The sequence below is a fragment of the Nipponia nippon genome, unplaced genomic scaffold (assembly GCF_047370975.1).
Source record: "Nipponia nippon isolate SJK-2023a ecotype South Korea unplaced genomic scaffold, ASM4737097v1 scaffold_6, whole genome shotgun sequence".
NCBI lineage: Eukaryota > Metazoa > Chordata > Aves > Pelecaniformes > Threskiornithidae > Nipponia > Nipponia nippon.
In genome coordinates this window covers 63,823,022-63,850,605 of record NW_028262380.1, presented here as the reverse complement: position 1 = coordinate 63,850,605, position 27,584 = coordinate 63,823,022, and the positions used below count along the sequence as shown (strand labels likewise).

Below are 27,584 nucleotides of genomic sequence, written 5' to 3'. Positions count from 1 at the left end.
TCCGGGGCGGGGCGGGGGCGGTGCCGGGCCACCGCCCCGGCCCCAGCCCGGCCCCCTCGGCCCAGCGCGCCTCCCGCTCGCCGCCGCTGCCGCCGGGGCCAGAACCACCACCGGAGCCGCCCGCAGGTAAGAGCCGCCCCCGCAGCGGTTGGGAACGACCGTTGGGAGCGCGAGACCCCCCGCCCCCTCCTGTCGCGCTGTCGCCGCCCTGTCGCACCCCCCCGCGAATTGTCACTCCCCCCGCCCAGTCGCCCCCCTCCCCGTTCGTGGCCTGGGTGCCCCCGGCGGGAGGTGGCGGTTGGGGAGCTCCGCGGGAGGGCGACCCCCGCCGTGGGGAGCAGGCGAGCTGCCTGCCGCGGCGTGCCAAGGGGCTGCGGATGGCGAGCGCTCCCCTCCCCGAGGGGCTGGCCGCAGGGGCCGGCCCGGCGTGGGGCACCGCAGGTGCTGCGGCGCTCGGGAGGAGCCGAAATCCCAGTGCTGTCTGTCCTGGAGCTTGCTGATGTACAGCAGGTAGACACAGGGTAGATAAGACGACTAGAGCCACTTGACCCAGGGCCTGAAGGATCCAGCTATGGAAGAGCTCTTGTAGGTCATGATTTTGGCATCCCTCTTACCCATGAGCCCATCTGTGGCATCCTTTCGGGGTTGAGGGATGTGATGATGATAGAGCTCGGCAGGGCCATCTGCCAGGACCTCTTCGCACAGGGGTCTGTGGAGAAACTCACCTGGGTTGAGGCTGTGGGGTGGGACAGGCCCTACCTTCCCCAGATCCTATTGGGATGCCTGACTTGCAGGCTGTGTCCTGTTAAATTCCTGGGGGGGGGAAGAGGTTTTGAGAAAGGCCATTTGGCTCCACTGTGGTCCCCCAGGGAAGGAAGGGCGAAATCCTGCCTCTGAGTGATAGAAAGAGACAAGCCGATGCTGGGTGCTAATATCCCAGGATGGTGATGGGGTCGCTTGGGATCTCAGTCTTAGTTTTTTCTTACAGCAGCATGCTTGTGCCAGATCTTTGATTCAGAGCCCTTGGGCTATAAAGGTTGGAGAAATTCTGAGCTAATCTTCCCTTCTACCTTTTTTTTTTTTTTTAAACAAAGCTTCTTGGAAAAGTGACCTTAAGGAGACTGTCTGATGGACATTCACACAGTCCATATTCCATAGCAACCTATACATGTATGGTTAATTATGAATAGCAACTCAATATGGAGGAGGGAATTGTGTGAAAGGTCTATCCCAACACACTGCCTGCCTGTTGTGTCTTGCTCAAATGGATAAAACTGCCTAAAAGAAGGGGAACTGATTCTTGCTGACTTTCTGCCTTTGGGTAACAGGGTAAAGAATGGGGACTCATGTTTGCTTGACAAACATCTGGCTTCTGTTTTCACTGTTGTACTGTTAAAAGTCAAATTATTTTCTTGTACTATTCTTCATGCCCAGCTGTCAGCATTTTTTGAGCCTGGGTGGTGGAAGTCAGTACAGTTGTTTCATTTCCCCTTTTATGATTCTTTGTGCTGTAGTGTTTGCTTTTCAGATGCAGAGTAGGAATGTGTGCTTGTATGGACACCAACATTTTCAATTGTTTTTTCTTGGAAGAAAAGTCATGTCCACTGTTTCCTCTCCCCCCCCCCCCCCCGCCATTTCCGGGCAGCCTGAGATTGCAAGATTGTGGTTTGGCCCAACAGAGACACTTTAAGGTCCCGATCCTGTGGTCCAAGCTGAAGTAATGAGCTCTGATTGCAGGATAAGTGGAAGCAAAGAAGCAGAGAAAGGTCTGTGGGAAATGAGAGAGGTGATGCTAAGCAATATATTGGGAGGAATAAACTGTGAGGGGGGATGGCTAGCAGGTGAGGAGGCTGCTGCTGTGGTAGAGGGCTTGGACCAGGACTCTGCATGCACACTCTTCTGTGCCACTGATTTCCCGTGTAACCTCTCGGCGAGCAACTCACTGGCCCCGTTGTCTAAAATGGGAATAATGATAGGGTTTTTTGTCTCAAGAAGACTTGCAAACATCTCTAGGTACCTGGCTCCCCTCACTTTGGGTCTTCGCAGGTTGCAGAAACGGTCACCTGAGGTGCAGGGATGAAGGCAGGATGAGAGGGGTAAAAGGGAAGCAAAGCACATTGGGAACAGGTGGATGGAGAAGGAGTGAATGGGAGGAGGGAGGAGAGGAAAAGAAGACTGATGAAGCTTCAAAAGCCATGAAAGGAACTGTTAAAACAGCTATAGATTACCTTGCATGGGGTTTAATGCAAATTTTTAATGCTGAGATTGCCTCTGGATGGTCATGCCTGCAAGGGAGAGGTGCCTGCTAGAGCAGCAGTCTCTTTAAGAATGCTGCGTGCTCAGTGTTTGCCTTTGGCAGGCATGCAGTCCTGGCTGCCTTGGGGAGGGCTGGTCTGGTGTGCAAGACGGGAGGGAAGCCCACTGTCCACCCTGCCCACCACACAGAAAAGCAGAGGCCTCCACCCCAGCACCCAGGAGCTGCTGAGCTGTGCTCCTCTGTGGAATAGGTGGCATGTTTTTCAAGTCTGGTGGGAGGGGAGGCCAAAATGCTCCCTGGTGCCATTAGGAGAGGTCCGGGCTGCCTTTCCCATGGGAAGCAGTGGGAAGAGAGGAAAAACCTGGGGGACTTGGGCCGGTCTGCTGTAATGGTGGGGGGAATGCCCAGCATCCTGCTCTCAATTTCCTGAGCTGGGGTAGATCCAGGTAGTTGGGGAGACAACTTCTGCCCTCCCTGTCTTATTTCCCACTCCCTGTGAGGAACCACTTCTATTAGTAGTGGTGGCTGCCTGAGCCAGTGGCCCGTCAGTTTTGGCACCACAGGACTGCAGGAGTGGACTTTGCCTGGCCAAACCACTGGAGATGGCCACAGCTTTGTCAGGGAGAGCCTCCTCAGTGTGGTCTTGGCCCAGCTGAATGCTCTTAGAGGTGGTTTAATGTGGTCTCTTGTGCTACAGGAAAGTCTATCTCTGAAAATATTTCAAAAGACAGCAGAAATCTTAAGCCCTCTGGATGTGATGGAGAGGCTGGTCACAGCAGGCTTGCAGGCTTGGCCCTGTTTTAACAGGTGGAGGTTTTTCCCGGGTCCCCTCTGTCAGTTGTGTTTGCAACAAGTTTGTGTGAAGTGGAACACTGCATGGCACCTTCCTCCTGTAGCTCACCTGAGCGCCCTGTGAACAGCAATTTATGGCTGCAGCAGCCTGGGAGACTGGTAAATAAACGTAACTAATTCCTACAAATGAATGCTGGCAAGACAGCGATGAACACCACAGAAATGCTTATGTATGATTGCTTACCTTGTACTTGTCTCAGGGCAAATGATTTCTACAGGTCTAAACGGAGCCAAAAGACTGATGTGGTAGTTTGTATCCTTGACAGAGAGGGCTACCTTGGAGTAATGACAAAAGCCAAGTCATGGGCACTGCACGTCCATTCCTTGTAGCTCACCCTTTGGCCCATCATCTTGTTGCTGCTTCTCTGGGGCTTTGGCAGTTAATACGAGGGGAAGAGGACCTCAATTTGCCATGTGAGTAGTGAAGGCATGAGTACTCAGGCTGAAGAGGTTGGTGAGAGAAAACTGTCCTGAGAAAGCTCAGTGTGCTGTGCCACACTCCGTAAAAGCTCACAGGCCTTGGGTGTTTTCCCCATGGCTGACAAGTGCAGACTGCTTGGTATTTATGCTTCTGCTGGTGGTGCCCACTGGTGTAACCAAAGGAAATGCTGCTTTGGGGACAGTGCACATCTCTTCAAAAGCATAGAGCTGCAAAGTGCAGTGAAGAAAGGAGCTTGTGCTTCCTAACAGTGGATAAAAGAGAGGTAGAAGGGACAAGAGAGGTGAAAGACAAGGTGAACAGGCGGGAAAAGCCCTGCTTACACTGTGTGGGAAGCTCTGTAGCTTGAGTGTATGTTTTGTGTTTGTTGGGGAAAAAAACAGTGGCAGGGTAGCAAAGGGAAGGAAACCTGGAACTGTTCCGGCCTTCCAGGGCGTGCACTCTCTCATCCATAAACTACAGGAAAAGGAGACAATATAACCAGGAATAACTGCTCTGCGAAGCCTGCTCTTCTGTGCTTAGTCTGTCTTTTCTTACCTTCAAGGCTATCTGTAAGTCGACATGACGTATCTGTCTCTTTCTTTGCCAGGTTTCGCCTCCCTGTTGTGTGTTCTTTGCCACTCCCAACACTTACATTGTTTTCCCGATAATGGGACAAACCTTTCAGGCAGGCTTCCTACCTCTTTCCGTTGTAATGTGTGTTTTGGCTTTGCTTGCTCATGCACATTGGAAATACTTGAAGGCATTACTGTTTTTGGAACTGAGGAGCGAATAAAACACCTCCACTGACAGAATTCTATCAATCTATTAATACACCATCAAGATCACTGTACCTTATGGGAGGAGAAACATCTGGTCTGGTTGTTGCTGGTTCAGGCAGCGGTCATTAGATTGGGGTGGGTAAGGCAGAGGATGATCATTGGACAGCTTGTCTGCATGGTGCCTCAGGCTTTCTGGGCTTTGCCACAACATCAGCCTGCATTTGTGTATTACTTGCAGAGCAAGGAGATGGTTTCAGAGACTCTTTCATCATAGCATAGCTGAAGCAGGGAGAGCTTTGCTGACCTTTATTTTATGAGGAGATAAATAGCCCTCCTCATTTTCCAGCAACTCTTCACTTTGGGGTTTGGCTGGGACTTTGAGGTAAGTGCCGTTCTCACTAGCATCCCAGACAAAAGGGTTGGCTAATTGCGCAACAGGAAAATATGCCCTTGTGGCGATAGTGTGGGACTGTGGGGTTTGAGTCTGTGTTAAGACTCTCTGCTAGAGACTTCCCTTGCATCTCAGGAGAGGCCTGGCTAAAGCGGCCCCAGTCTTGAGCATCTCTGTTCTTGGAGAGGCATTAAGGCATCTGCTCTGGGATGTGGGCCGTCCAACACACTTGCACTGCAAGGACTTGCTAGCCACCTAGCTCACGCACCTCCTGAAGAGCCAGGAGGGCTGAATCTTACAGTGGGCACTCCCAAGCAGAATGGGGTCCCTGGGGCAAACACACAGCACCTGCAAACTGCAGTGCTCCTCAGCTCGCTGTGAGTCTCACTCTAAGCCCTGGCTGCTCCCCACTAGTTTCACCGCCTGCTGACCCAGCTCTTTCTGTCTGAACTGGGTGTGTACCTTTTGCCTTACCCAGCTCCTGCCTCTGCCTCTTTTGCCTATTTGCAGGCTGAGGGCCACAACTACTGAAGCCCTGCTTGTGGTACGAGTGGAACCTCATGGAAGTCAGTGCAAGCCGATGTAGGTGCACGGGTCAGAGCACAGCACCATCAAAGCCCGCAAAACACCCCTTTGGCCCTAAGGTGGCAAATTATATTTGTTTTTCTTTCATAACATCCAGGAGCCTGGTCTTGAAGCAGGACGTGCCTGGTTTGTACACCACCACATGCAAGAAAGGCAGACTCAGCCCAGAAGAGTTTACAGTCGATGTCTCTGGCTGTAACACAGCAGCTCAACACCGGGTCCTAAATGGCCTGTAAGTACTCATGTGCGATTGAGGGCAAAGGTTGTGCGGCAGCGGGAAGCAGCATACCAAGGGCGCTCCTTGAAGGACAGTAGGGCGCAGAGTGGTGATGCTGGCTTTGGGACCCAGTGGTGCTGCAGGAGTATCTCTGCGTAGGACATGCTGTCAGTTGCATGGTCTTACTAAGGTACTCGGGAAAGGCTGAGTATATATATTTACAGAATTGGTAACAAATTGATTTTACACAACCCCAGGAGACAGCTTCCCAGGGAAACTTGGAGGGACGGTGTGGGCAAGCGGATGCTAATACAGCCTTTTCTGCCCCCGTTTTTTTGGTGACTAGAAGGTTTCATTCCTGTGGTGCGCCTCGCCCATCTCCGTTAGGTTTGTGTTGGCCAGAGCATTTCATTAGCACACTGAATGCATTTACAGTGTGTGAAGTCAGACAAGAAATATGTATGGATGTTCCTGTGGGTGAACGCATTGCCTCTCAACATTGTTATAGGATTACTGAAGCATCTCCTGCTTCCCCCGTGCACAACCCGGAGATGTCTTTACTTTTTCCCGTTCCTCTCATATAAATAAATGAAAATGGCATTTCTGCACACCCTTGAGATGGTAGGTGGGTACCTTGAGCTAGCAGAGCATCATATCCGTGCTGACAGAGGGGATCACTTCTTTTCCTGTTACCCCACTATTTTGTTACGTGTTTACAAGTCTCTGGCACGCTTTATCTCTCTCATTGTGCACTCAGGCTGGGAACCTTGAGATAAACCTGAAAATGCTCCGCTTTGTTATGTTGGCATTTGTGGCTTGTGGGTGGCAGGTTACATAATGTGCTGGTTTGTATCTGCTCAGTTACAGTGATCAGGTATCAAGTGACTGTGGTTATTTTTGCTTTTAAAAGCAACAGAGAGCTATAGTGGGCTCCCCCAAAAGACAAATTGTGTTTGTTCCCCTTTGATTGTTGCTGACTGGCAGCAATTCTTTATGACTTGCCGTATGTCCTCCTCCTCCTGGTGCTTCTGGCTCTGTACCTGTTCTCAGAAATGGCTCAGTGGCCTAGCGCTGAGAAAGGCAGGAGCATTGCTCTGGCTTATTATGCAGCTTGTGTATGGGCCCTTGAAATGCATCTGCGTGCTCTAGTCTTAAAAAAGACATATGACTGTTAATGTGGTAGTTTTGTCCTTCCTTACATTCATGTTCTCTGGCGAAAGCAACTTCAGGAAGAGCCTGTAACTTTGCTTGGCAGATGAAATTAAGATGCCCATATTAAATGAACCTTGAGCAAGCAGCAGTATATATTTGGTGAGCTGCCTGCTGTAATTGAAGTGTGTACATTAGAGGAATGGGAGCTTAATTGGTTGAGGGGATGTAGCGGGGCAATGGTAATAAAAACAGAACAAACAGCTGATTTAGACATAAAACAGGAATGGAGATAAGGGAGTAAGCCTGCATTGAGAGAAATTCTCAAGCCGCGCCCTGTAGCAGTGCTAATGTGAAACCCTTCGCAGTTCTGCCCTGACCCATGATAGCTGGCAGCAGGAGTGCACATCGGCGGGGTTTTTGCAATGCTGCTGTGAGACTGTGAGTCAAGAGGGACTAGAAAACTACAGTGTGTGCTTTTGGGAAGGTGGGCTGACTCCAGCTGGGGTCAGCTATGAAGCTGAAAATGTGTTTTTATTAGCCTTGTGAATCCATTATACCACAAGGGCTTTCTGTCGCTGAAGGCCTTCCTGTGCGAGCCTTAAAAATGGAAGACAAACAGGTGTGTGCAATTACCAACTACCTCTTAGAGGCAGTGTGTTTATTTGGGAAAACACAGGCCGGTGGAGATGGCTGTTGTTGCCAGCTGGAGTTGACTGCTCAGATTTGGCATTACTGGCCACAGCAGCAATGCAGAACAGGGCTGTGGAGAGGAAGGTTGGCTTTATGTCATCCCTGTGGAGCAATTAGCTGTGAAAGAAATTGTTTCTATATTTCCTAGGCTATTTTTCCTATTGCTCTTGGCATTTTATTTTGGCTGCTGTGGTGCTGCAGGGGAGGCTGTCATTTGGGTTCCTTGTTTTCTTGTTCCCGACTGCTGTTAGAGGTGCTGGTCTTAGTGTGCACAGAGGTCTCCCGGCTTGAAGACACAAACATCAGGGCCATCCCTGAAGAGGACAGGTTAACCCAAAAGCAACTGCTGAGAATGATATCCACTGAACACTAGTGCAAAGCTAGGCAGGTGTGGCACATGCTTGGGATTTCTCCTTTGGAAGGAAGTGAGGTTACATGTAATTTTGTTCCTGGCACCCAAATAACAAGCAGGGAGTAAATGAGAAATGTGTAGGAGCTTAGTCCTGGTTTTAAACCATCCTCTGCCCACACGGGGATGTTGAAACATCTTCAGGCATGTGTGGGATGTGCCAATGGACAGCATTAAAAGGTGTTGCCATTTGGGGACATGGGGGAAATGGACCCTTCTTTCCTGCTTTTGGTATTTCATCCATCAGATGCAGGCGGCTCGCTCCTCCTGTGTGGGCTGGCAGGGGCCAGCAATGCCGCTGGTCCAGCCATTGGCCCCCTGCTCTCCTTCCAAGGGTGTGCCACAGAGTACTTGCTCATGCTGTCCCGCACCCATGCCTAGGTGTGAAGCCTGTCAGAGGATGGTGCATAGTGGCAACATCCTTTCCCGGTCAATTCTTGCTGCCTGCCGTGAGAGGCAAGCTTGCACAGAGCTTGGCATTCTGTGAGGCTGGTCAGCCTGATGTGGGTTGCTCATTTTCCAAAAGGTCCAGCCCTGGCTGCACTGAGCTCTGGTGAAGACCTGGCCCCACGCAGGTCATTGTTGTACTCCCTGGGAGTGCTGTCCTTCCTCCTCGGTGCGAACCCAACCGGCCGTGATGAGAGGTGTGCAGGGGGTACGTTCTCTAGGTGTTTCTTTTTAACCAGCTGAAATCATGGAATCATAGAATCATTTAGGTTGGAAAAGACCTTTAAGATCATCAAGTCCAACCGTTAACCTAGCACTGCCAAGTCCACCACTAAACCATGTCCCTGAGCACCACATCTACGTGGCTTTTAAATACCTCCGGGGATGGGGACTCAACCACTTCCCTGGGCAGCCTGGTCCAATGCCTGACTACCCTTTCAGTGAAGAAGTTTTTCCTAATAGCCAACCTAAACCTGCCCTGGTGCAACTTGAGGCCATTTCCTCTCATCCTAGCACTTCTTACTTGGGAGGAGAGACTGACCCCCACCTCCCTACAACCTCCTTTCAGGTAGTTGTAGAGACCAATAAGGTCTACCCTGAGGCTTCTCTTCTCCAGGCTAAACAACCCCAGCTCCCTCAGCTGCTCCTCGTGTGACCTGTTCTCTAGACCCTTCACCAGCTTCATTGCCCTCCTCTGGACACGCTTCAGCACCTCAATGTCCTTCTTGTAGTAAGGCACCCAAAACTGAACACAGTACTCAAGGTACAGCCTCACCAGTGCCGAGTACAGGGGGACGATCACTTCCCTAGTCCTGCTGGCCACACTATTTCTGATACAAGCTAGGATGCTATTGGCCTTCTTGGCCACCTGGGCACATTGCTGGCTCACATTCTGTGACCAGCACCTCCAGGTCCTTTTCCGCCCAGGCAGCTCTCCAGCCACTCTTCCCCAAGCCTGTAGCGCTGCGTGGCGTTGTTGTGACTCAAGTGCAGGACCCGGCACTTAGCCTTGTTGAACCTCATACAGTTGGCCTCGGCCCATCGATCCAGCCTGTCCAGATCCCTCTGTAGGGCCTTCCTACCCTCCAGCAGATCAACACTCCCACCCAACTTGGTGTCATCTGCAAACTTACTGAGGGTGCACTCGATCCCTTCATCCAGATCGTTGATAAAGATATTAAGCAGAACTGTCCCCAGTACTGAGCCCTGGGGAACACCACTTGTGACCAGCCCCCAACTGGATTTAACTGCACTCACCACAACTCTTTGGGCCTGGACATCCAGCCAGTTTTCTGTCCAGTGAAGAGTATACTCGTCCAAGCCATGAGCAGCCAGTTTCTCCAGGAGAATGCTTTGGGAAATGGTGTCGAAGGCCTTACTAAAGTCCAAGTAGACAACATCCACAGCCTTCCCCTCATCCACCAAGCGGGTCACCTTGTCACAGAAGGAGATGAGGTTAGTCAAGCAGGACCTGCCCTTCATAAACCCATGCTGGCTGGGCCTGATCCCCTGGTTGTCCAGTACATGCCATGTGATGGCACTCAGGATGATCTGATCCATAACCTTCCCTGGCACCGAGGTCAGGCTGACAGGCCTGTAGTTTCCCAGATTCTCCTTCTGGCCCTTCTTGTAGATGGGTGTCACATTTGCTAACCTCCAGTCAACTGGGACCTCCCTGGTGAGCCAGGACTGCTGATAGATGATGGAAAGTGGCTTGGTGAGCACCTCTGCCAGCTCCCTCAGTACCCTTGGGTGGATCCCATCCAGCCCCATAGACTTGTGTGTGTCTAAGTGGTGTAGCAGGTCGCTAACTATTTCCCCTTGGATTATGGGGGCTTCATTCTGCTCCCCATCCCTGTCTTCCAGCTCAGGGGGCTGGGTACCCCAAGAACAACTGGTCTGACTGTTAAAGACTGAGCCAAAGAAGGCATTAAGTACCTCAGCCTTTTCCTCGTCTTCTGTCACTATGTTTCCCCCCCCGCATCCAATAAAGGATGGAGATTCTCCTTAGCTCTCCTTTTGTTGCTAATGTATTTGTAGAAGCGTTTGTTGTTGTCTTTTACAGCAGTAGCCAGTGTAAGTTCCAGCTGGGCTTTGGCCCTTCTAATGTTCTCCCTGCACAACGTCATGACATCCTTGTAGTGCTCCTGAGTTGCCTGCCCCTTCTTCTAAAGGTCGTAACCTCTCCTTTTATTCCTGAGTTCCAGCTGAAGCTCTCTGTTCAGCCAGGCTGGTCTTCTCCCCTGCTGGCTCGTCTTTCGGCACATGGGGATGGCCTGCTCCTGCACCTGTAAGATTTCCTTCTTGAAGAATGTCCAGCCTTCCTGGACTCCTTTGCTCTTCAGGACTGCCTCCCAAGGGACTCTGTCAACCAGGCTCCTGAACAGGTCAAAGTCTGCCCTCTACAAGCCCAAGGTGGCAGTTCTGCTACCCACCCTCCTTACTTCTCCGAGAATTGAAAACTCCATCATTTCATGATCTCTATGCCCAAGATGGCCTCCAACTGTCACATCACCCACCAGGCCTTCTCTGTTCACAAACAAGAGGTCCAGCAGGGCGCCTGCCCTAGTTGGCTCCCTCACCAGCTATGTCAGAAAGTTACCTTCCACACACTCCAGGAGCCTCCGAGACTGTTTCCTCTCCACTGTATTGTACTTCCAGCAGACATCTGGTAAGTTGAAGTCCCTCACGAGAACAAGGGCTAGCGATTGTGAGACTTCTCCCAGCTGCTTACAGAATACTTCATCCACCTCTTCATCCTGGTTGGGTGGTCTATAACAGACTCCTGCCACGACATCTGCCTTGTTGGCCTTCTCCCTGATTCTTATTCATAAACACTCAACCCTATCATCACCATCATTAAGTTCTAGACAATCAAAACATTCCCTAACGTACAAGGCTACCCCACTGCCTGTCCTTCCTTGCCTATCCCTTCTGAAGAGTTTATAGCTGTCCATTGCAGTGCTCTAGCTGTGAGTCATCCCACCATGTTTCCATGATGGCAACTATATCATAGTTGTGCTGCTGCACAACTGCTTCCAGCTCCTCTTGTTTGTTGCCCATGCTGTGTGCACTGGAGTAGATGCACTTCAGTTGGGCTATTGCTCCTGCCACCTTTTTCGGGGGAGAAGCCCTAGTTCCTACGTGAACAGTCTCAGGCGCTTCTGTGGTTTCTAACACATCCATGGCCCTTGCGTCTTTGCTGCTGCATGGCTCTCCATCCCCTGCCTCCACTGAGACGGCAGACCAAAGGACCTCACTCGCACACTGTCCCTCAAATGTTCCTCAAATGTGTGCCACCCTCAGGCTTATCTCTAGCAAGCCTGGTTTGACCCCTTTCCCCCTTCCAATCTAGTTTAAAGCTCTTTCAATGAGCCCTGCTAACTCCTGTGGTAGGATCCTTTTCCCCTTTTGAGATAGGTGTACCCCATCTCTTGCCAGCAGGCCTAGTGACGTGTAAACTGACCCATGATCAAATAACCCAAAATCTTGCTGGAGACACCAGGCTCGAAGCCAGGTATTGATCTGCTGGCTCTTTCTGCATCTTTCCTCTTCATTCCCTGAAACTGTAAGGATAGAGAACACTACTTGTGCTCCTGATTCCTTAATCAGTCGTCAATGAATGTGTTTCTCTGAACTATGGACCTGGCTTCCCATCGGAATGCTGCGCTCTGCGCTAGTCATTCATTTAATATGCAATTATTTCAGATGTCATTTTCTGTTAGTGGTTGATAGAAAGGGAATCTGTATGGCACAGTGAATATTAAACACAGGGCTGTTTTCCAAGGGAGTGAATCTGTATCCCTGTCCCACTGACTTGGATGAGGTTGGACACCAGTCCTGCCCCCACTCCACTGTAGAGGTCAGCACAGAGTAATGGTTATCTGGATAGCATTTTCACGTTTCCCCACCTCATCCGGGTGTGGAGTCCCCATCCCTATGCGCTGCCTCACTGCTCTGCCAGGGGGCAAAACCCCGTGCTACCTCCCTCTCTGCATGATAGACAATGCTGAAATAGCTTGCGAAGGCTGCTGTTTCTTGGCTGGGAGGTATGCTGGAAGGCAGAGGAGCTGTGGCAACCGGTTAATGAGGACAAGTGTTATGGCTAGTATTTGCTTTTATTGCGTAAATGAATCCTTTGTACCTTTCCAAAGGGGAAGGGTAAATAATAAGATCTGCCATCCCCTGACCTGAAAGAATTGTGTTACCTTGGCTTAGTCCAGCCACCAAAAAGAGGAGAGTCGAGCAATGTGTTAGCAGTAATTGGCTTGCAGAGGAAACACGGACTGTAACAGGAGGTGACATTACCTGCCTGCTTCCCTTCAGCCAAGACAAGAGCGGGGGGACTCGGCTACAGCTATGGCTCCCTTGCGTGTAGTGCCAGCCTTGGGCAGTGTGCTGCCAGGGTCCAGCAGGGATGTGGCCCTGCCGCAGGTGAGGCAGCTGCCACCTGGAAGTGGTCCTTGACATTGCCGGTACGGGTTTCTCAGTACCAGAGCAATGGCCAACACCAGCTAAGGGATGCTGCTGCATGTTGATGGGCTGCGGGAGGAAAAGGCAAGGGCAGCGCTTCACAGAATAGTTGCAACCGCTACAGCAGGGGCTGTGCGGGGAACAGAGCTGTGAAATGCTTTGTGTCTCCTGTGCGGGAGGAGAGGAATAGAGATGAGATGGGTGGGGAATTCTAGTCCACCCTCATTGATAATTTCTTCTGATCTGTTACACCATGATAAGGTCTGCATACGCACTGGAGTTGACTACCTTTTAAATTGATGTACTTAATATTTGCATCGTTTCATGCTCCCTGTCTGCAGTTCTCTCTGCTCCCAGGTGAGGGAAGAGACCTTATCTGATTGCTTTTCTGTTTTTTAAAATTTGCAGTTCAGCCTCACTCGAGGCTATCTGTACAGACAGCACCAAATCATGGCCTTATGGTTTCGTGCAAGTGTGGCGTGGCTTGGGATACTGCAAGGGTCTTGTTTTGTACCCCTGCCACGTGATGTGTAGGGAAGACAGGACAGCTGACCTGTAGAGGCAAGCCTAAGGCTGCCATGCCTTCTGCAGGATCTGGGGAGCCTCACCTCAACTCCTTCAGCCTCTGCTGCTGCCGTGGGGCAGGATGGGAGTCGGTCCCCTGAGCAGTGTCCAGCCAGCGTTGCCTTTGCAGCCTGGGGCTGTCTGGTGGGAGTGGTGAGCTGGGGGCTGGCTGTGACATGGTGAGGGTGCTTACTGTCTTCTGTGGGTCCTCACAGTGGGGAGAGGGCAGGGCAGCAGCCCAAAGAGACTGCGGCTCCTGTGCTGCAGATGTAGGAAGGCCAGGGGAGCTGGGAGGAGGAGGAGGAGAATGTGCTGCTGCCCTGGTGAAAGTAAAGCAGGTGCTGGAGCCATGAGCCTTACATTGTTCACTCTGTTGTTCTGTCTCTTGGCTGTGCTGGTGCCTGGAGGAACATTTATGAAGGAGGACAGAGCATGACGAAATATTTGATCTGCTGTCAGAGGACTCACAGGGAGACACAGAACTCAGTGTCCGCAGCACAGCAACACAGCAGTGTTTCTGAATTGCATGTGTTACAGGAATAGCCCCGGCATCTCAGATGCTCATCCAGTGTGATCTTCCCTGGAGGACAAATGCTTCCTCAGGAGGTGGTGTATGCAGCATCCTCACGCCCCATGCAGGATTTCACAGTGCCTACATGTCAAGAACTGATCCTGTTTGTAACGCCTCGTCCTGACAGTACTCTGGGTGCCGGCACTCGAGCTTGGCTCCACTCTGGGTGCGGCTGAACACTATTTTTAGCTGATTGCTGTGGCCAGGATGGGAGCCGGTTGTGTGCTTTATGGAGATGAGGAGATAGCACGTGCGTCCTTCTCCCTTCATGCTGCAGGCTTTGCTGAGACACTGTGTATGGAATTGGTAATGATCCTGGGAAGGAGACTGCCTTGCCTTGTGCCTATGGGAAGTAGCAGCGAATTAGGGCTGCAGGTCTTGCAGTGTCACCTTGTGCAAAATGCTTAAGAAAAGTACTTTGAAAACCACTCAAATTCTATAGGTGTGTCTGAAAAGTCTCCCCCTCCACAACTCCAGGCTGTGCCTTGGTTTTTATGCACAGCGCGGATGATGCTGCCTATGTGCAGCAGCTTAATCCCTTACACCAGCATGAAAGGTTTTCAGCACCTGCTGCCTGGCCATTAGGAGCTTGATCTTGGGATGCTTCAGCACCTGCTGTGTGGATGCTCTTCCTGCTTTCAAAAGAGGGGGGCCGAGGCAGGTAGGTACCTTGCCCTCTTTCTTTTGTTTTTACTTTGTTCTTTGTTTCTAGCAGGTATGGATGGGAAGAAATGCAGTGTGTGGATGTTTTTACCTCTTGTGTTTACACTGTTTACATCAGCTGGATTATGGATAGTGTAAGTTATCTCCTGCTGGTTATTTGGGAGAGCAAGTTAGTCTGGGGCAGTTGGAAGAACCGCTGTGATGTGGGCTGTATCTCAGTACAGAGTCTTTTGGGGATGCTCTGTCCTTGACTTACTGTGGGGCTGGGAAGGCATATGATAGGGGCAGGGGCCAGTCCATGGCTTAGAGGAACACATTTTTATCCCTGAGTTTCTGTGCTGCCCAGGCAAAGTTTCTGACCTTGCCTTCTTCCTGGCCCATGTTACTGGGAGCTGCCTGAAAAGAGACAGACAAAAATGCAAAAATTCCCTTTCATCACATTTTCTTTGAATGACTCAGCAGAGCTCTTGGAGAAGCACTTAGGCCCTGCTTTGGGGTGCAAACTCAAAATCCGCAGAAACCAGCACCGCACTGACAACCTGCCAGCAGCTTAATGCTGACACCTCACTTTCTCACTAACACTTCTTACTAAAATGCACACGAGATGCATTTCCCTGAGCTGGGCTCTCTCCAAGCATGGAGGCAGATGACTGCAGCATGAATTTGGGAGCAATAAACGTGTGATCAGCAGCTATGCTCAGCTGGAGAAGCAGTTATATTGTAGGATATGGCTTTGGCCATGGTCTGTGGATGTTGTTTTTCAGCAACAGGGGCAGCTTAAGCCATTTGTCTGACCCTTATTGCTTGTTGTTCTTCCTGTTCCATCCCCTCTGTTTGTACTAAAACAGTTTTGTGGAGGGGGGGGCATGGTAAACCAGATAAATCAAATGATTCAGATTAAGAATGAAAACATTCCCCAGGTTGGTTATTTTTAAGGCAGCTCAGTTTAGTGACCCTGTTTGTCTACCTGACTATGCCAAACAGATGCAACACAAAGCGAGGCACATCGTTAGGCCTGGAAGTGAGCAAAACTGCCTCCCTGAGCAGAGAGAAACACAGGCTGCCTCCAGCAGAACCTGCCAGTGGGCTTTGAGACACTTAACGTGTTGTTTGAGTGATATTTGGAATCGAAGCCAGGATGAGGTTTTACACTGTTTTAATATTTTTCTTTTTTTTTCTTTTTTTTTCTTTTTTTTTTTTTTTTTTTTGACAGGTACTTTATAGCAGTGGAAGATAACAAAATTCTCCCACTAAATGTACCAGATAGGTAAGAGCTGATTGTGAGCTTTACGTTCAATCACTTCTTTCTTTAAAATAATAAAACAATGAAAGGGAAAGAAAAATCTTGAATCTTTATTCCTATGCATTTATGTCTCTTAGGAAACCTGGTTCTGAAAGACCACCTTATATAAGGTAAGTGAATGATTTTCTTCCAATTACTGTCTGATTAATGGTTGTTATTTATGTATGTTTGCTGTCACGGAGTTACAATGATACACTTTATATTTTCCAAGTATTGCAGGTGACGCTCCTCCTGCAAGCTGCGTGTTTAGCCAAGTCATGAACATGGCAGCATTTCTAGGTAGGAACCACAAGGGGAGTGTTTCTTTCTCTCTCATAATTTGCTTTAAGAAGTCACTGAAACATAAGCAATACATATTGTTCTTGAATCTGATGATGTGAAATTGTTTAAACTGTGATTACTACTAATTACGACAGTGTTATTTTGTCTTCATTTGTAGAAAGACAGAATGAAGCTGGATGCATTTGAACTTTATTGTTTTTTGATTTATTCTCATGTTTTTAATTGTCTCATCTTAGCCTTGAGTCTATATGACTTTTTTTCATTATATGGTGGCGTTTTGTTATATGCTGTGAATGTGAGATAATTGCATGGGAATACTGGCAAATGCAGCAACTGATTATGCAAAATATCATCTGTGCTGAAGTCCCCCTTATCCCACCCCTTCCTAAATTCCATTACTAAATCTGTGGAAGTTTACTGGCATTTTCCAGCAGTGGAAGTAAGAGGGAAACACAACAAAGAGAAGTATCTGAAAAGTACTTGAAAAAAGATATCTCTGGTTCTTAAAACTGTTTGTTACCTTCACCTGTACGTATTTTGAGCAAATTATCCCAAACTTAAATGGCAAATAATTAATTATTTTAGCCTTGATTTGCTCTTCTTTAGTAGTACTTGCATTTATCTTTTCCTACATGGGGTGATTTATTATGCTTTCAGTTTTGCTCTGAGCTATTCTCTCGAAGTGTGGGTTCCACCCCTGCTGCCTGTGAAAGGCATGATGTTTCTTTTCAGAAACCTGGGAAATTCAGTTGAGTTGAGCTTTGAAATTAATCCAGACTTGTATGTGCACGAGTAAGATACCTTAACAACCTTAATCTGACATAATGGAAACGAGGCTTAGGATGTAAAACCTGGTAAAATATGTTTAATCATGAACCTTGACATGAACTTCCTTATTTTCAAGTATCAAGAGCAATGCAGTCATCAGGCACAGTCAACATGAGTTCACAAAGGGAAAGTCCTGTTTAACTAATTGGATATCCTTCTATGATGAGGTCACCCACCTAGTGGATGAAGGGAAGGTGATGGATGTAGTTTTTCTGGATTTTAGTAAGGCTTTTGATACTGTCTCTCACAGCATCCTTCTGGACAAGTTGTCCAACTGTGGGATGAGCAAGTACGCAGTATGCTGGGTGAAGAACTGGCTGAAGAGCAGGGTTCAAAGCGTTGTAGTGGATGGGGCTACATCAGGCTGGCAACTGGTCACTGGTGGTGTTCCTTAGGTCTCAGTCCTAGTGCTGGTTCTGTTCAATATTTTTGTCTATAATCTGGCTGCAGGAGTTGAATGCACCATTAGCAAGTTTGCTGATGATACCAAACTGGGAGGTGCTGTTGACTCTTTTGAGGGATGAGAGGCCTTGCAGGAGGATCTAGATTGATTGGAGCATTAGGCGATCATTAATGACATGAAATTTAACAAGTCCAAGTGCTGGATTCTGTACCTGGGATGGGGTAACACTGGGCACAAGTGTAAATTGGGAGAGGAGTGGCAGGAGAGCAGCCCTGCAGAAAGGGATCTGGGGGTGCTGGTTGACAGCAGGCTCACTATGAGTCAGCAGGGTGCCCTGGCAGCCAAGAGGGCAAAATGCATCCTGGGGTGCGGCCAACACAATACAACCAGCCAGTCAAAACAGGTGATTATCCCACTGTATTCAGGCTTGGTGTGGCCTCACCTTGAATATTGTGTGCAGTTCTAGGCCCCACAATTTAAGAAAGTTAAAGTACTTGAATGCATCCAGAGACAGCAGCAAAGCTGGTGGAAGGGTTGGAAGATATGCCCAATGAGGAGCGGCTAAAGACTTTGGGTTTGTCTCCTTTGGGGAAAAGGAGGCTGAGGAGCGACCTCATGGCTCTCTACAGCTTCCTGAGGAGGGAAAGTGGAGAGGGAGGTGCAAATCTCTTCTCCCAGTAATAGGATGAATGGGAATGGTTCAAAGCTGTGCCAGGGGAGGTTTAGACTGGACATTAGGAAGCATTTCTTTCCCGAGAGGGTGGTCAAACACTGCAACAGGCTTCCTAGAGAGGTGGTCAATGCCCCATCCCTGTCAGTGTTTAAGAGGCATTTGAACAATGCCCTTAATAATATGCTTTAACTTTTGGTCAGCCCTGAAGTGGTCAGGCAGTTGGACTAGATGATCATTGTAGGTCCGTTCCAAATGAAATATTCTATTCTATTCTATCTCTGCTTTGTGGATAAAGCCAAGCTTTTCTCTGCTGGATTGGGTGCTTCTGAGAGCTGCTTTTAGCTTGCACCTCCGGCCACCTTAGTTGTGTCAAAGCCCTTGCTATAGGAGAGGAAGACTACAGAAACCTGCTAGAAACAGAGGCATTACCGAATATTGAAAATGCTGTTGTTTTGCATGTAATGCTGGAAGGTGACCTTTTAATTCCCTTTTGTCATTGCCATCAGTGTTTTAGGAAAAGATCACATAATTTCAGGATGCTGTCCTGTAGAAATAGAAATGAAAAGGTTCCTGCGTGTGAGCTCAAGTAGTCACAGGGTGGCTGTCGCAAACAATTAACTGGGGGTGAAAAACAGAAATTTTCTTTTTTGGGGGAACAAAGTCCTCTTGTTTTTATGGATTTGGAGTGGATTGATTCACTAGAGCAAATTGTGAGAGAGTAAATTCAAACATCTTTTGCAGTTTGGATAGAACTGGGTATTCTTTATTTACAGTGCCCTTATTTTTCTAAACCATGTTTTTAGTATTATACCAGGATTTTTGTGGAAAATATAGATCTAATTTGCTAACACAGACAATTTACAACAATATGACCTGCATGCTATCAGTTTGAGCATAAGCATAAGAAGGTGTTTGGCAGCAACCAGCAAATTTCCCTGTTCAACTCAATTGCTTTTTAGTGGTCTGGTTTGAATCCCATCTGAAGGCCAACTGATTGCCTGGCTTTCTGTGTTGTTCCATGCAGGATTCCCTAGGGAGGTCAAGAATATAAAATGTGAATATCTCCTGGGATTATGTCATATATGATATATCATGTGTCATAGTGCTTGGGCTAATTGTAAGCTTGCAAGGACTGCTCTTCCAGTCTTCGCAGAAAATTAGTGCAATATTTTGGCTTATGGTTGTGGCACCAGCAACTTGTTCCAGAGGAGGAGAAGAGGCAGTGGGCATTATGGTAAAACCTGCAGAAATACATAGGTGCTGTTCATACATTTTCTAATACAGGTGGGGTTTGACGTACCTCCTCCAAGAGAGCTCAGTGCTCGTAAGTGGAGTGAAACTTGATGCAAGCCCAGCTGCCGCAATGTGAGTGCATGCTGTGTATGTGATAGACTATGTGCTGGGAGCTTCATGGCAAATAGGAAGGTGCTCTTTTTTCCCCCAGAAAATTTGCAACCCAGCTCCTAGACAAAACATCATGAGAAAAAGAAGCATGGGAGCTTGACATAACTGGATTACAAGAGAAATGCGTCCTGTGCTTAGTCTTGTCCATGACTAAGTGGGAGGGGGCCAGGCAGAAGCACTGAACTAGCCGGCCTGCAGTGAGCTCTCCCCTCTGGGTGGAAAGAGGGTGAGGGGTCTGTGGGCCCCCAGCCAGGTGGTTAACTGCAGCATGTTTTACCTACTGACGCACCTTGCATTCTGTTTCCTTCTCAGCGCTTGTCGTGGCTGTCCTGCGCTTCATTCAGCTGAAGCCGAAGGTGCTAAACCCATGGCTGAACGTCAGCGGCCTGGTGGCATTATGCTTGGCGTCTTTTGGGATGACCCTACTTGGCAACTTTCAGGTACTGCGCTCCAGGCTTGGACTGCTGTGTCTGTGCTGTGAGGTTCCTGCTTTTCTAGCAGATCTGCTTAGGTCTTTGAATTACCTGTGATGCGAACTCAGGAGATAATGTGTCTGGCTGTGCCCTAGCCCTCCTTGTACCTCCTCTGCCACCTCTGTCTGCCACTTACATGGTGGCTCCAGTGACATCCTGAGATGAAGGGCTGCAATCATTTTTCACATATTTCCAGCAGGATTTGCACCTGCGTGCTTCTACTTGACCTGCTGAGAGCCAGACCAGGGAAACTATTGAATCTCTTGGGGGTTGGCATAGATGGTCCTGGGTAAAAGGATTGAGCTGGAAGTTTACATAGGCATCTGTGTGAACAGGTGCACACCTGCCCATACAGCTTTAGCAAACAGTTCAGTGTCCTTCATTTAAAACACATGTTGTTTAAATCTACCTCCCGCTTGTCCTCAGACTGGCCACGAGAGGAACACAGCGGAGGAGTGCTACGACTTCTCCTAATGTGATGGGTGCCTGGATGAGGTTCCTCTGATTCTCAATCTGTTCTGCAACATTATACAAACAAACAAGCTGTCAGTGCCACAACGTTGCTCTGTAGGGTTGGGTGTCCACTGTGATCACGAGTGTGTCTGTTAGGTCTGCAGTGAAAGTCAAGTGGCAGTTGCGTTTCCCCATCCCTTTGCTGTCTGTTGTGGTTTAATGCCAGCCAGCAACTAAGCACCACACAGCCGCTCGCTCACTCCGTGCCCCTGATGGGGTGGGGGAGAGAACTGGAAGGGTAAAAGTGAGAAAACTCATGGTTTGAGATAAGAACAGTTAAATAATTGAAATAAAGTAAAATAGTAGTAGTAGGAATAATAATTATGCAAAGCAACTGGTGCACAATGCAATTTCTCACCACCTGCCGACTGATGCCCAGCCTGTCCCTGAGCAGTGATTGCTGCCTCCCAGCCGACTCCCCCCAGTTTATATACTGGGCATGACGTCATATGGTACGGAATAGCCCTTTGGCCAGTCTGGGTCAGCTGTCCTGGCTGTGCCCCCTCCCAGCTTCTTGTGCACCGGGCAGAGCATGGGAAGCTGAAAAATCCTTGACCAGTGCAAGCACTACTTAGCAACAACTAAAACATCAGTGTGTTATCAACATTATTCTCATCCTAAACCCAAAACACAGCACTATACCAGCTACTAGGAAGAAAATTAACTTTCTCCCAGCCAAAACCAGGACACTGTCTCTGATGCTCTGCCTCTCATTGGGGTGCAAGTAATGACCCCCAGTAATGGCAGGAACTGAGAAAGGTTAGTGTAGGCTGGCCTCTTTCCTGGCTTTTCAGGCAGGGAGCTGTTTTTCTTGCCAATACACAAAAGGTACTTATTTTGTGAAGGGTGAGTACCTGTTTGGGTTACGGAGCAATTGCAGGAACTTTGTGTACTCTACAGTTGTCTTTTTTTTGTTTTGTTTTGTTTTTGAATGAGGTGTGAGATCATTTGAGTGTTTTGGACCTGGGCTTCCTAACTCCACAGCACAAGCCAAAAACTTGGAGTCTTGGTTTTTCACGAGAGCTTCCCAGCTAGGAACTATGAGGCTTTTCTAACAGCTTTTTCTAGGTGTGAGAAGAATATTTCTTGTAAAGGGCAGGCACTAGGAAGCAGTTTCAACCTCTCCTTCCTTTTTTCGCTCCTCAGAGCAAATGATTGTTATTTAAAAGTGGATACTTTGAATCATGCCTGGTTATAAATTCTGAACTAATTATCCACTCCTTGTTAGTTACCTGTGTCCTTGTTTAGATCTTTTGCTAAATCATGGAAGCATGTAGTAATGAGATGTTAGTCCATGCTTTTCCCTTGCCTGACTGCTAAGCTGCATGTGGCATTAAATCATATTTCTGGAAAATTGCAGATTGGGTGTGTTGCAGGGTCATTATGGCTGTGAGTCCCTTGCAGTGCAGGCTACCTTGGGAAAGGCAGCTCAATCCCATTTTTGTCTGTACTGTGATTTGGACCTACCCTTGAATAAAAAACTCAAGGTAGGGAGGAGAGGGGAGAGGTCAGTGGAGGCACAGTAACTAGACTGTTATCTTGTAGATTGCATCTTGTTTGACGGGAATTTGTTAAATCACCAAACAGGAATCAAGGCTGCAGGGAGGAATTAGACTGCTGGTTTCTTTTCTAGAAAAGCCTCAGAGGCAGAGGGAAAAGGGAAATTGTTTGGCTTAAGTCTTGTCCATGCTGGGCTTTCTCAATGGATTTGCAGCCTCAAAGAGGATCTCTTTGCAGATTCTTGCTCATTGAACCTGGCTGTCCTTTTGCCTTGCAGTATTGCACAGTCACTGAGCCCTGTGAGACACGGGAGCCCAAGGAACAGAGAATTACACTCCAGAGAGACTGGGTTCATATTGCCTCGGACCCCAATGGTCGAGGATGGGCAGGAGAGGGAATAGGCTTTTTGGTGGGAGAAACTTGCCAAATCAGGAGCATGTGTCTGTGTTTTGGCTTGTGCTAGCTCAACGGAGGCATCATGGCTCTGGCTACCCTCTGCCCCAGGCAGCACTGCTCCATTCAGCTAGCACTAAAGGTTGCACAGTTTGCTTCCATTGCAGGGAGTTGTACAAGACCCCAGTGGGTTGTCCTTGCCTGCCCTGCCCATCACATCGAGCCAGGGAAGGATTTGTTTCTGAGCTCTGCCTTGGTGAGTCTTGTCAGGGAGGCAGTCCCCAAGCAACTGCATTTTCCACTGTGCTTGGGCTTTGGACAGATCTGCTTGACTGTGACAGCTGTCAACTCATCTTGGTTATGTTACACCTTACACCTCTGCCAGAAGAAATAACACAGCATCTCTGTCTCACACCCCAGTGATTCCCACTCTCCTCTATCCCACCCCAGCAGCAATCCAAGGTAGCTGGCAGATAATTCCTGTTGCATCCAAGCAATCACCGTTTTGTTTGTTCCTAGCTTTCCAATGATGAGGAGATCCACAATGTGGGCACATCGCTGACCTTTGGCTTTGGGACCTTGGCATGCTGGATCCAGTCTGCCCTCACCCTCAAGACCAACCTGAAGAATGAGGGACGGAAAGTCGGGATTCCACGAGTCGCCTTGTCGGCCAGCATCACCCTCTGCGTGGTGCTCTGTATCCTTTTGTCCTGCTCCCTGGGAAGCCAGGTATCATACATGTCCGACACTCTCTGCAGCAGGGAACGTTGGCTCTTCTCACATCTGTCCTAGGATCTCAAAGCATTTAGGAATGCTACTCAGCTTGTCTTCATGGTGTGATCCTATGATTGGCTCATTTTGCTACTTGCGTTTTACCAGCATGCACTGCTTCACAGATGGGCTCACTTCCTTCATAAATGTTTCTAAAACTTCTTAGTGATATCCAAAGTGGTTACAATATTGAATAGTATCTGTGCAATTTAATGGCACTACTGCTTACCTACACAGTAGCATTTAAGATTATGCAAAATACTGAGATAAAAATTCTCAGGAGAACAAAGGAAAAAGGGAAGAAATCAGGTTTCTGAAGATGAGAAGATTTTGATGTGTTTGTTGAAATGCTCCAGGATGTTACATCCAGCTCTGCCTTTTAAGAGGGTTATCACAGTCAAAAGTGCTGGGTCATGTGGACTTCGGGTAAGCCTAGGTGCTTTACAATTGGGATTTGAGCTGTGGGGGTCTGTGGTCATTCAGACTGGATGTACATGTGACTTCCTCTCCACCTTGTGCCAGCCAGCCCCACTCCAGCCCTTCTGTTCGCACCAGCACTCACGTGCCCTGGGTGTTTATTTAGGCTGGATGTATTCACTGCATAGTTGCATCAACATTAGTCCTGGGATAAGCAAGAGGGCAGGAATAAATGGCAAGGAATAAACTAATCCCCCTCTTTGGGGAACAGCCTGTTCTTAAAACAATTCCTTAGTCACTTGGCTGGTTTTGAACATTTCAGCCAGTGTCCAGAGGAACAGCAGATTGGTGTGAAGATGTACTGTCAGTCGCCTCTTAAGCTTCCTTGGAAAAATTTGTAGCTGAGCATCATGCTTTGGTGTACATAACATAGGAGTTTGCCCAGTTCTTGTGGTGCTCCCCTCCTTCCCTTGTCCCAAGCCTATAGCTCCCCCGGGGTGTGTGTAGGGTAGGGCTGCATGCGAGGAGCTGGGCCGGGCTCCTGCTGCGCTGCCATCTTCAGAGTTTTCTGCCAGGCTGGGAGCAGGAGCAGCCGGGTAAGCCAGGACATAGCTGCTCCTCTACCATGCTCCCAGCCCTCCCCAGCTGTCTGCTTGGCACTGAAGGCCTTGGGCCCTCTGTGGAGGGGTGCAGGCTGAAGCAGGAGTCCCATGCCCCACCCCTGCCAATGTCTTGGGGCTGGCTCCCCATCCCATGCAGCTTGTGAATAACCCTTGCACTACAGGGAAAGTAGAAGATCCTTAAAGCCAGACACAGAATGTGGTTTGCTGAAATGAAGCTTTGGTTGCTTACACTAAGCCCAAGATGAAAAGTCTCTGATTACCTGCTTTGTGCAGTTAAAGCATGGGAGAAGCTGCTTGTTTGTTTGTTTTACCTGTGAAGATGTGTGACCTTGCATTCTTGGAGTGCAGAGGAAATCCTGGGAGAGAGGAGAGCCAGTAGGTTTAAAGGGGATGTGCATTGGGCTGGGACAGGTCCCCAGCTCAGGAAGGTGGCCTCTGCTTTAGGGGAGCTGAGAATTGCTCTTATGGAGTACTCCAACACAACCCGAGGCACAGCAGTGAGACCCTGATGCCAGGCAATATGCGGTCCAAGCAGGATGCAGTACATGAGCCTGGAGGACAGTTTCTGGCTCTGACAGCAGTCGTCTTCCTTTCAGTATAACATGCCATACTGTGTAGACTGATGTTTCCGGATTTCACAGAAATGGATGATTTTGCAGGTGATCTAAAGAGAAGGAAAGATTGCACACTGTAGGCTGACAGGTGTTCCCATTGCCTGTGGTGCAGAGATCTGATCCAGTTCCTGCTGCGAGACTTCTGGCAGATAGGGGCCCACAGCCAGATCCCCAGCTGGCTGGCTCTGTCACAGGCTAGTTGGATGTTCAAGCAAGTCATTGACTTCTCTGTGCATAAGTCTTTCCCTCTGTAAATTTTTATCAGCCTGAATTGGGATCAGGAAGCCCTGGTCTGTATAGGAAAACTGCTGCGCTCCATGGGCATTGTTGGACACCTGACATCCCTTCCATCTCTGGCACCACATTCATGCTTGCCTGATGATGGCTGGCTGGGTTGACTGTCATCCAGGTGACTTTAATTGCTGAGATTTTATTGTCTTCTTTGTTGTCTTTCTCTCATCCTGGTTGGTGTCTCTGCTTGCATTAGTTCTCCTTGACTTTCCTCTTCCAGATTTCATCCTCATGGCGCAGGGCATCCACATGCATGCTTCCAGGATCCAGTGGGGCCTGGTGATGTGCTTCCTGTGCTACTTTGGCACCTTTGCAGTGGAGTTCAGGCACTACAGATTTGAGATCGTTTGCTCTGAGTACCAGGAAAACTTTCTGAGCTTTTCTGAAAGCTTATCAGAAGCCTCTGAGTACCAGACAGATCAGGTGTAGCCTGTCCTGTGGCAGGGGGGAGGGGGGCAGGTGTGGTCTCATGGGTTAAATGTGACCTCATTTACACTTTCTTGATGAGTTTGTTTTCATGTGCAATCATGATCGTATTGCCAAAGGGCTCTGAGGGTGGCTGTTTCATTAAGAACCAAACAAAAATAGCTGTCTGCTGGAAGGAGTGGATCCTTCTCAGCAGCAGCATGAGAGAGCACAAGCTGTTTAGTTTGTGTTACCAGTGACTCTTTCTGAGTGGCTCTGTCACGCTCCTGTTGTTCAGAACATTAAACAGCCAGTCCCTGCGATGCACCTCCGAGACAGGCACTCCTCATCCTGTTCTGCAGAAGAGGACGTGAAGGAAACGGACTTCTCCGGGCACCAGGAGTCCTCAGCAGTCACCGGTTCCTGAGTCACCAGACTGCATCTTTTGTGTGTTTCTTGTGTTGTTTTCTTTGCTGCCAACTGGTGTAACGTGGTAGGGTGAGAAAGAGCGGCTGTTTCTTCTGGACTTGGGATCAGGCAGTGGAAGACCCCAACTGACTGGCTTTTATGGCGAGCAGGCAGGTGTTTCTTACAGCCTGGAAAGCAGCCGACGGTAAAGCCAGGTTTGGGAGAAACTGTGCTGTGATCAGGAAGTGAGACTTGGCGGATGCTGCCTTGTAGCTGGGCAGACCGTCCCCAGGCCAGAGGAGATGGCACAGTGGGATGCTGTGTTTAGTTTGGTGTTTCAGATGCAATGGTGGGGACTGGTGGAAGTGAGGTGCTGAATTAAGATGGGAATGCCTGTGTGCTCTGAAGATGACCCAGAAAAGGCTGCTCTTCTAAGTGCGCAGAGCTTCCACCACATATTGTGTGTAATATTTCAAAAGCGTTTTTTTGTTCACTGAGGGGGAAAACATTGTGTTAGAGACACTGGGCTTGCCTGCAATGAGAACAGAACCGTTGCAGGTGGTTCTGGACACAGAGTTTGGTTTTGCTCCTTGTGCACTAAGTCAGACGAGACACAGTGACACTAGGCCTGGGCTCTGGACCCTCAGTGTGGCCAGTTCTCCTGAGTGGAGTCTACCACAGGTTTAAGCAGGCTTCCAAGGTGCAAGGAGGCAGTTCTGCCCCAGAAGCTGGGTGATGTGGCCTGAGGGCTGGAGGGTGCAGGAAGAGAACAGCAAAACCAGAAGGGCTTCTGCCTCCCTGAAGGGAAGTTTTCAAACAAAGTCTGTTTTTGAAGAAAAAGCAGGAGCTCAAAGCCCCTGTTTGAAAACCTGATTTTTGGAAGGCTGCTGTATTGGCTGGTCAGGGCAGTGATGGGAGTTGCTGCTCATGAACATGGCTCTTGAGTCAGACTCAGCTTAGGTTTGCATCTTGTCTGAGCTGCAGGAAAATAAGCAGAAATTAAAACAGCAGCAAAAGGCATTTGAAGGGGAACTCGTACACCATGGCATTTCTGACAGTGAGGGACAAGGCACGAGGGCATTCAGTCTTCTGCAAAGGTCAGAGGCCTCTCCTGAAAGGAGAAACAGTTGAGGAAAAACTTCCGTCAAAACTCGTGTAAGCTTTCAGCCAGTCCTTTATCTTCTGTGGGCCAAAATTTGTTCTCAGACAGCTGTGTTATAAATCCAGAGCATCTCCAGCCAACAGAGGCTTGTCATTGGATGGCTGAAGGCCTCTTCCTTGTAGCTGTGTCACTAGTGGGGAGCTTTCCTGGAGGGACATGCTGAGGATGGCCCAAGGGCACAGCAGTGCAAAGCGCAGGGCTCCCCAGGCTGGCGCAAGGACACAGCAGCATCTGTGGGATCACCTGGGGAGCTCCTCCTGAGCGAGGGCAGGAGGGAATAGCCTGGAGAAGATGCAGGTGGGGATCCTCTTACATGGGCACACACACTCAATGCACATGGAGCACAAAATAGTGATTTGTTTTAAGGGTGTTTTACTGTAAATAGTCCGCTGTGACTTTTTTTAAAAAATCAATTAATACTTTCAGTTTATCATTTTATATTTTGTAATTTTATCAAAGGGAAAAAAGATTATGTTTGTGATTTTTTTTTCTTTCTCTCCTTTTCCTATATGCAATCCAAACTGAACTTCAGGTTTTTGGTGATAACTGTACATTTCTTAGAGTATTTCTAACAGCACATTTCAGTACAACTAAATGACAACTGATATACACTGAAACATGACCACTAAATAAAGTGCTTTTATGGAGAA

At 48.8% G+C, this 27,584-nt stretch overlaps 1 protein-coding gene across 5 annotated transcripts; it reads left to right on the top strand.

Moving 5' to 3' along the window:
• Positions 1 to 24: 24 nt before the first annotated feature.
• Positions 25 to 27,584, top strand: TMEM150C (transmembrane protein 150C). 5 transcript variants are annotated; one of them, XM_087737371.1, is made up of 9 exons: positions 25 to 126; positions 5,383 to 5,517; positions 14,524 to 14,605; positions 15,685 to 15,738; positions 15,852 to 15,884; positions 15,986 to 16,053; positions 19,677 to 19,804; positions 22,763 to 22,940; positions 25,180 to 27,584. In XM_087737371.1, exons 2-9 carry the CDS (start codon positions 5,511 to 5,513, stop codon positions 25,386 to 25,388), a joined length of 759 nt encoding a protein of 252 aa, XP_087593497.1. In that variant the 5' UTR covers positions 25 to 126; positions 5,383 to 5,510; the 3' UTR covers positions 25,389 to 27,584. The 5 variants fall into 5 exon arrangements, with proteins under 5 accessions (XP_087593497.1, XP_087593496.1, XP_087593498.1 ...); XM_087737370.1 differs by having other exon boundaries at positions 14,521 to 14,605; XM_087737372.1 differs by lacking the exon at positions 5,383 to 5,517 and having other exon boundaries at positions 60 to 126.

What these genes read in the sequence shown, in the direction of transcription:
- TMEM150C (XM_087737370.1), top strand. An exon ending in CCACTAAATGTACCAGATAG is followed by an intron (nt 15,739 to 15,851) that starts GTAAGAGCTGAT and finishes TATGTCTCTTAG; the next exon opens with GAAACCTGGTTCTGAAAGAC. An exon ending in CACCCTCTGCGTGGTGCTCT is followed by an intron (nt 22,941 to 25,179) that starts GTATCCTTTTGT and finishes TTCCTCTTCCAG; the next exon opens with ATTTCATCCTCATGGCGCAG.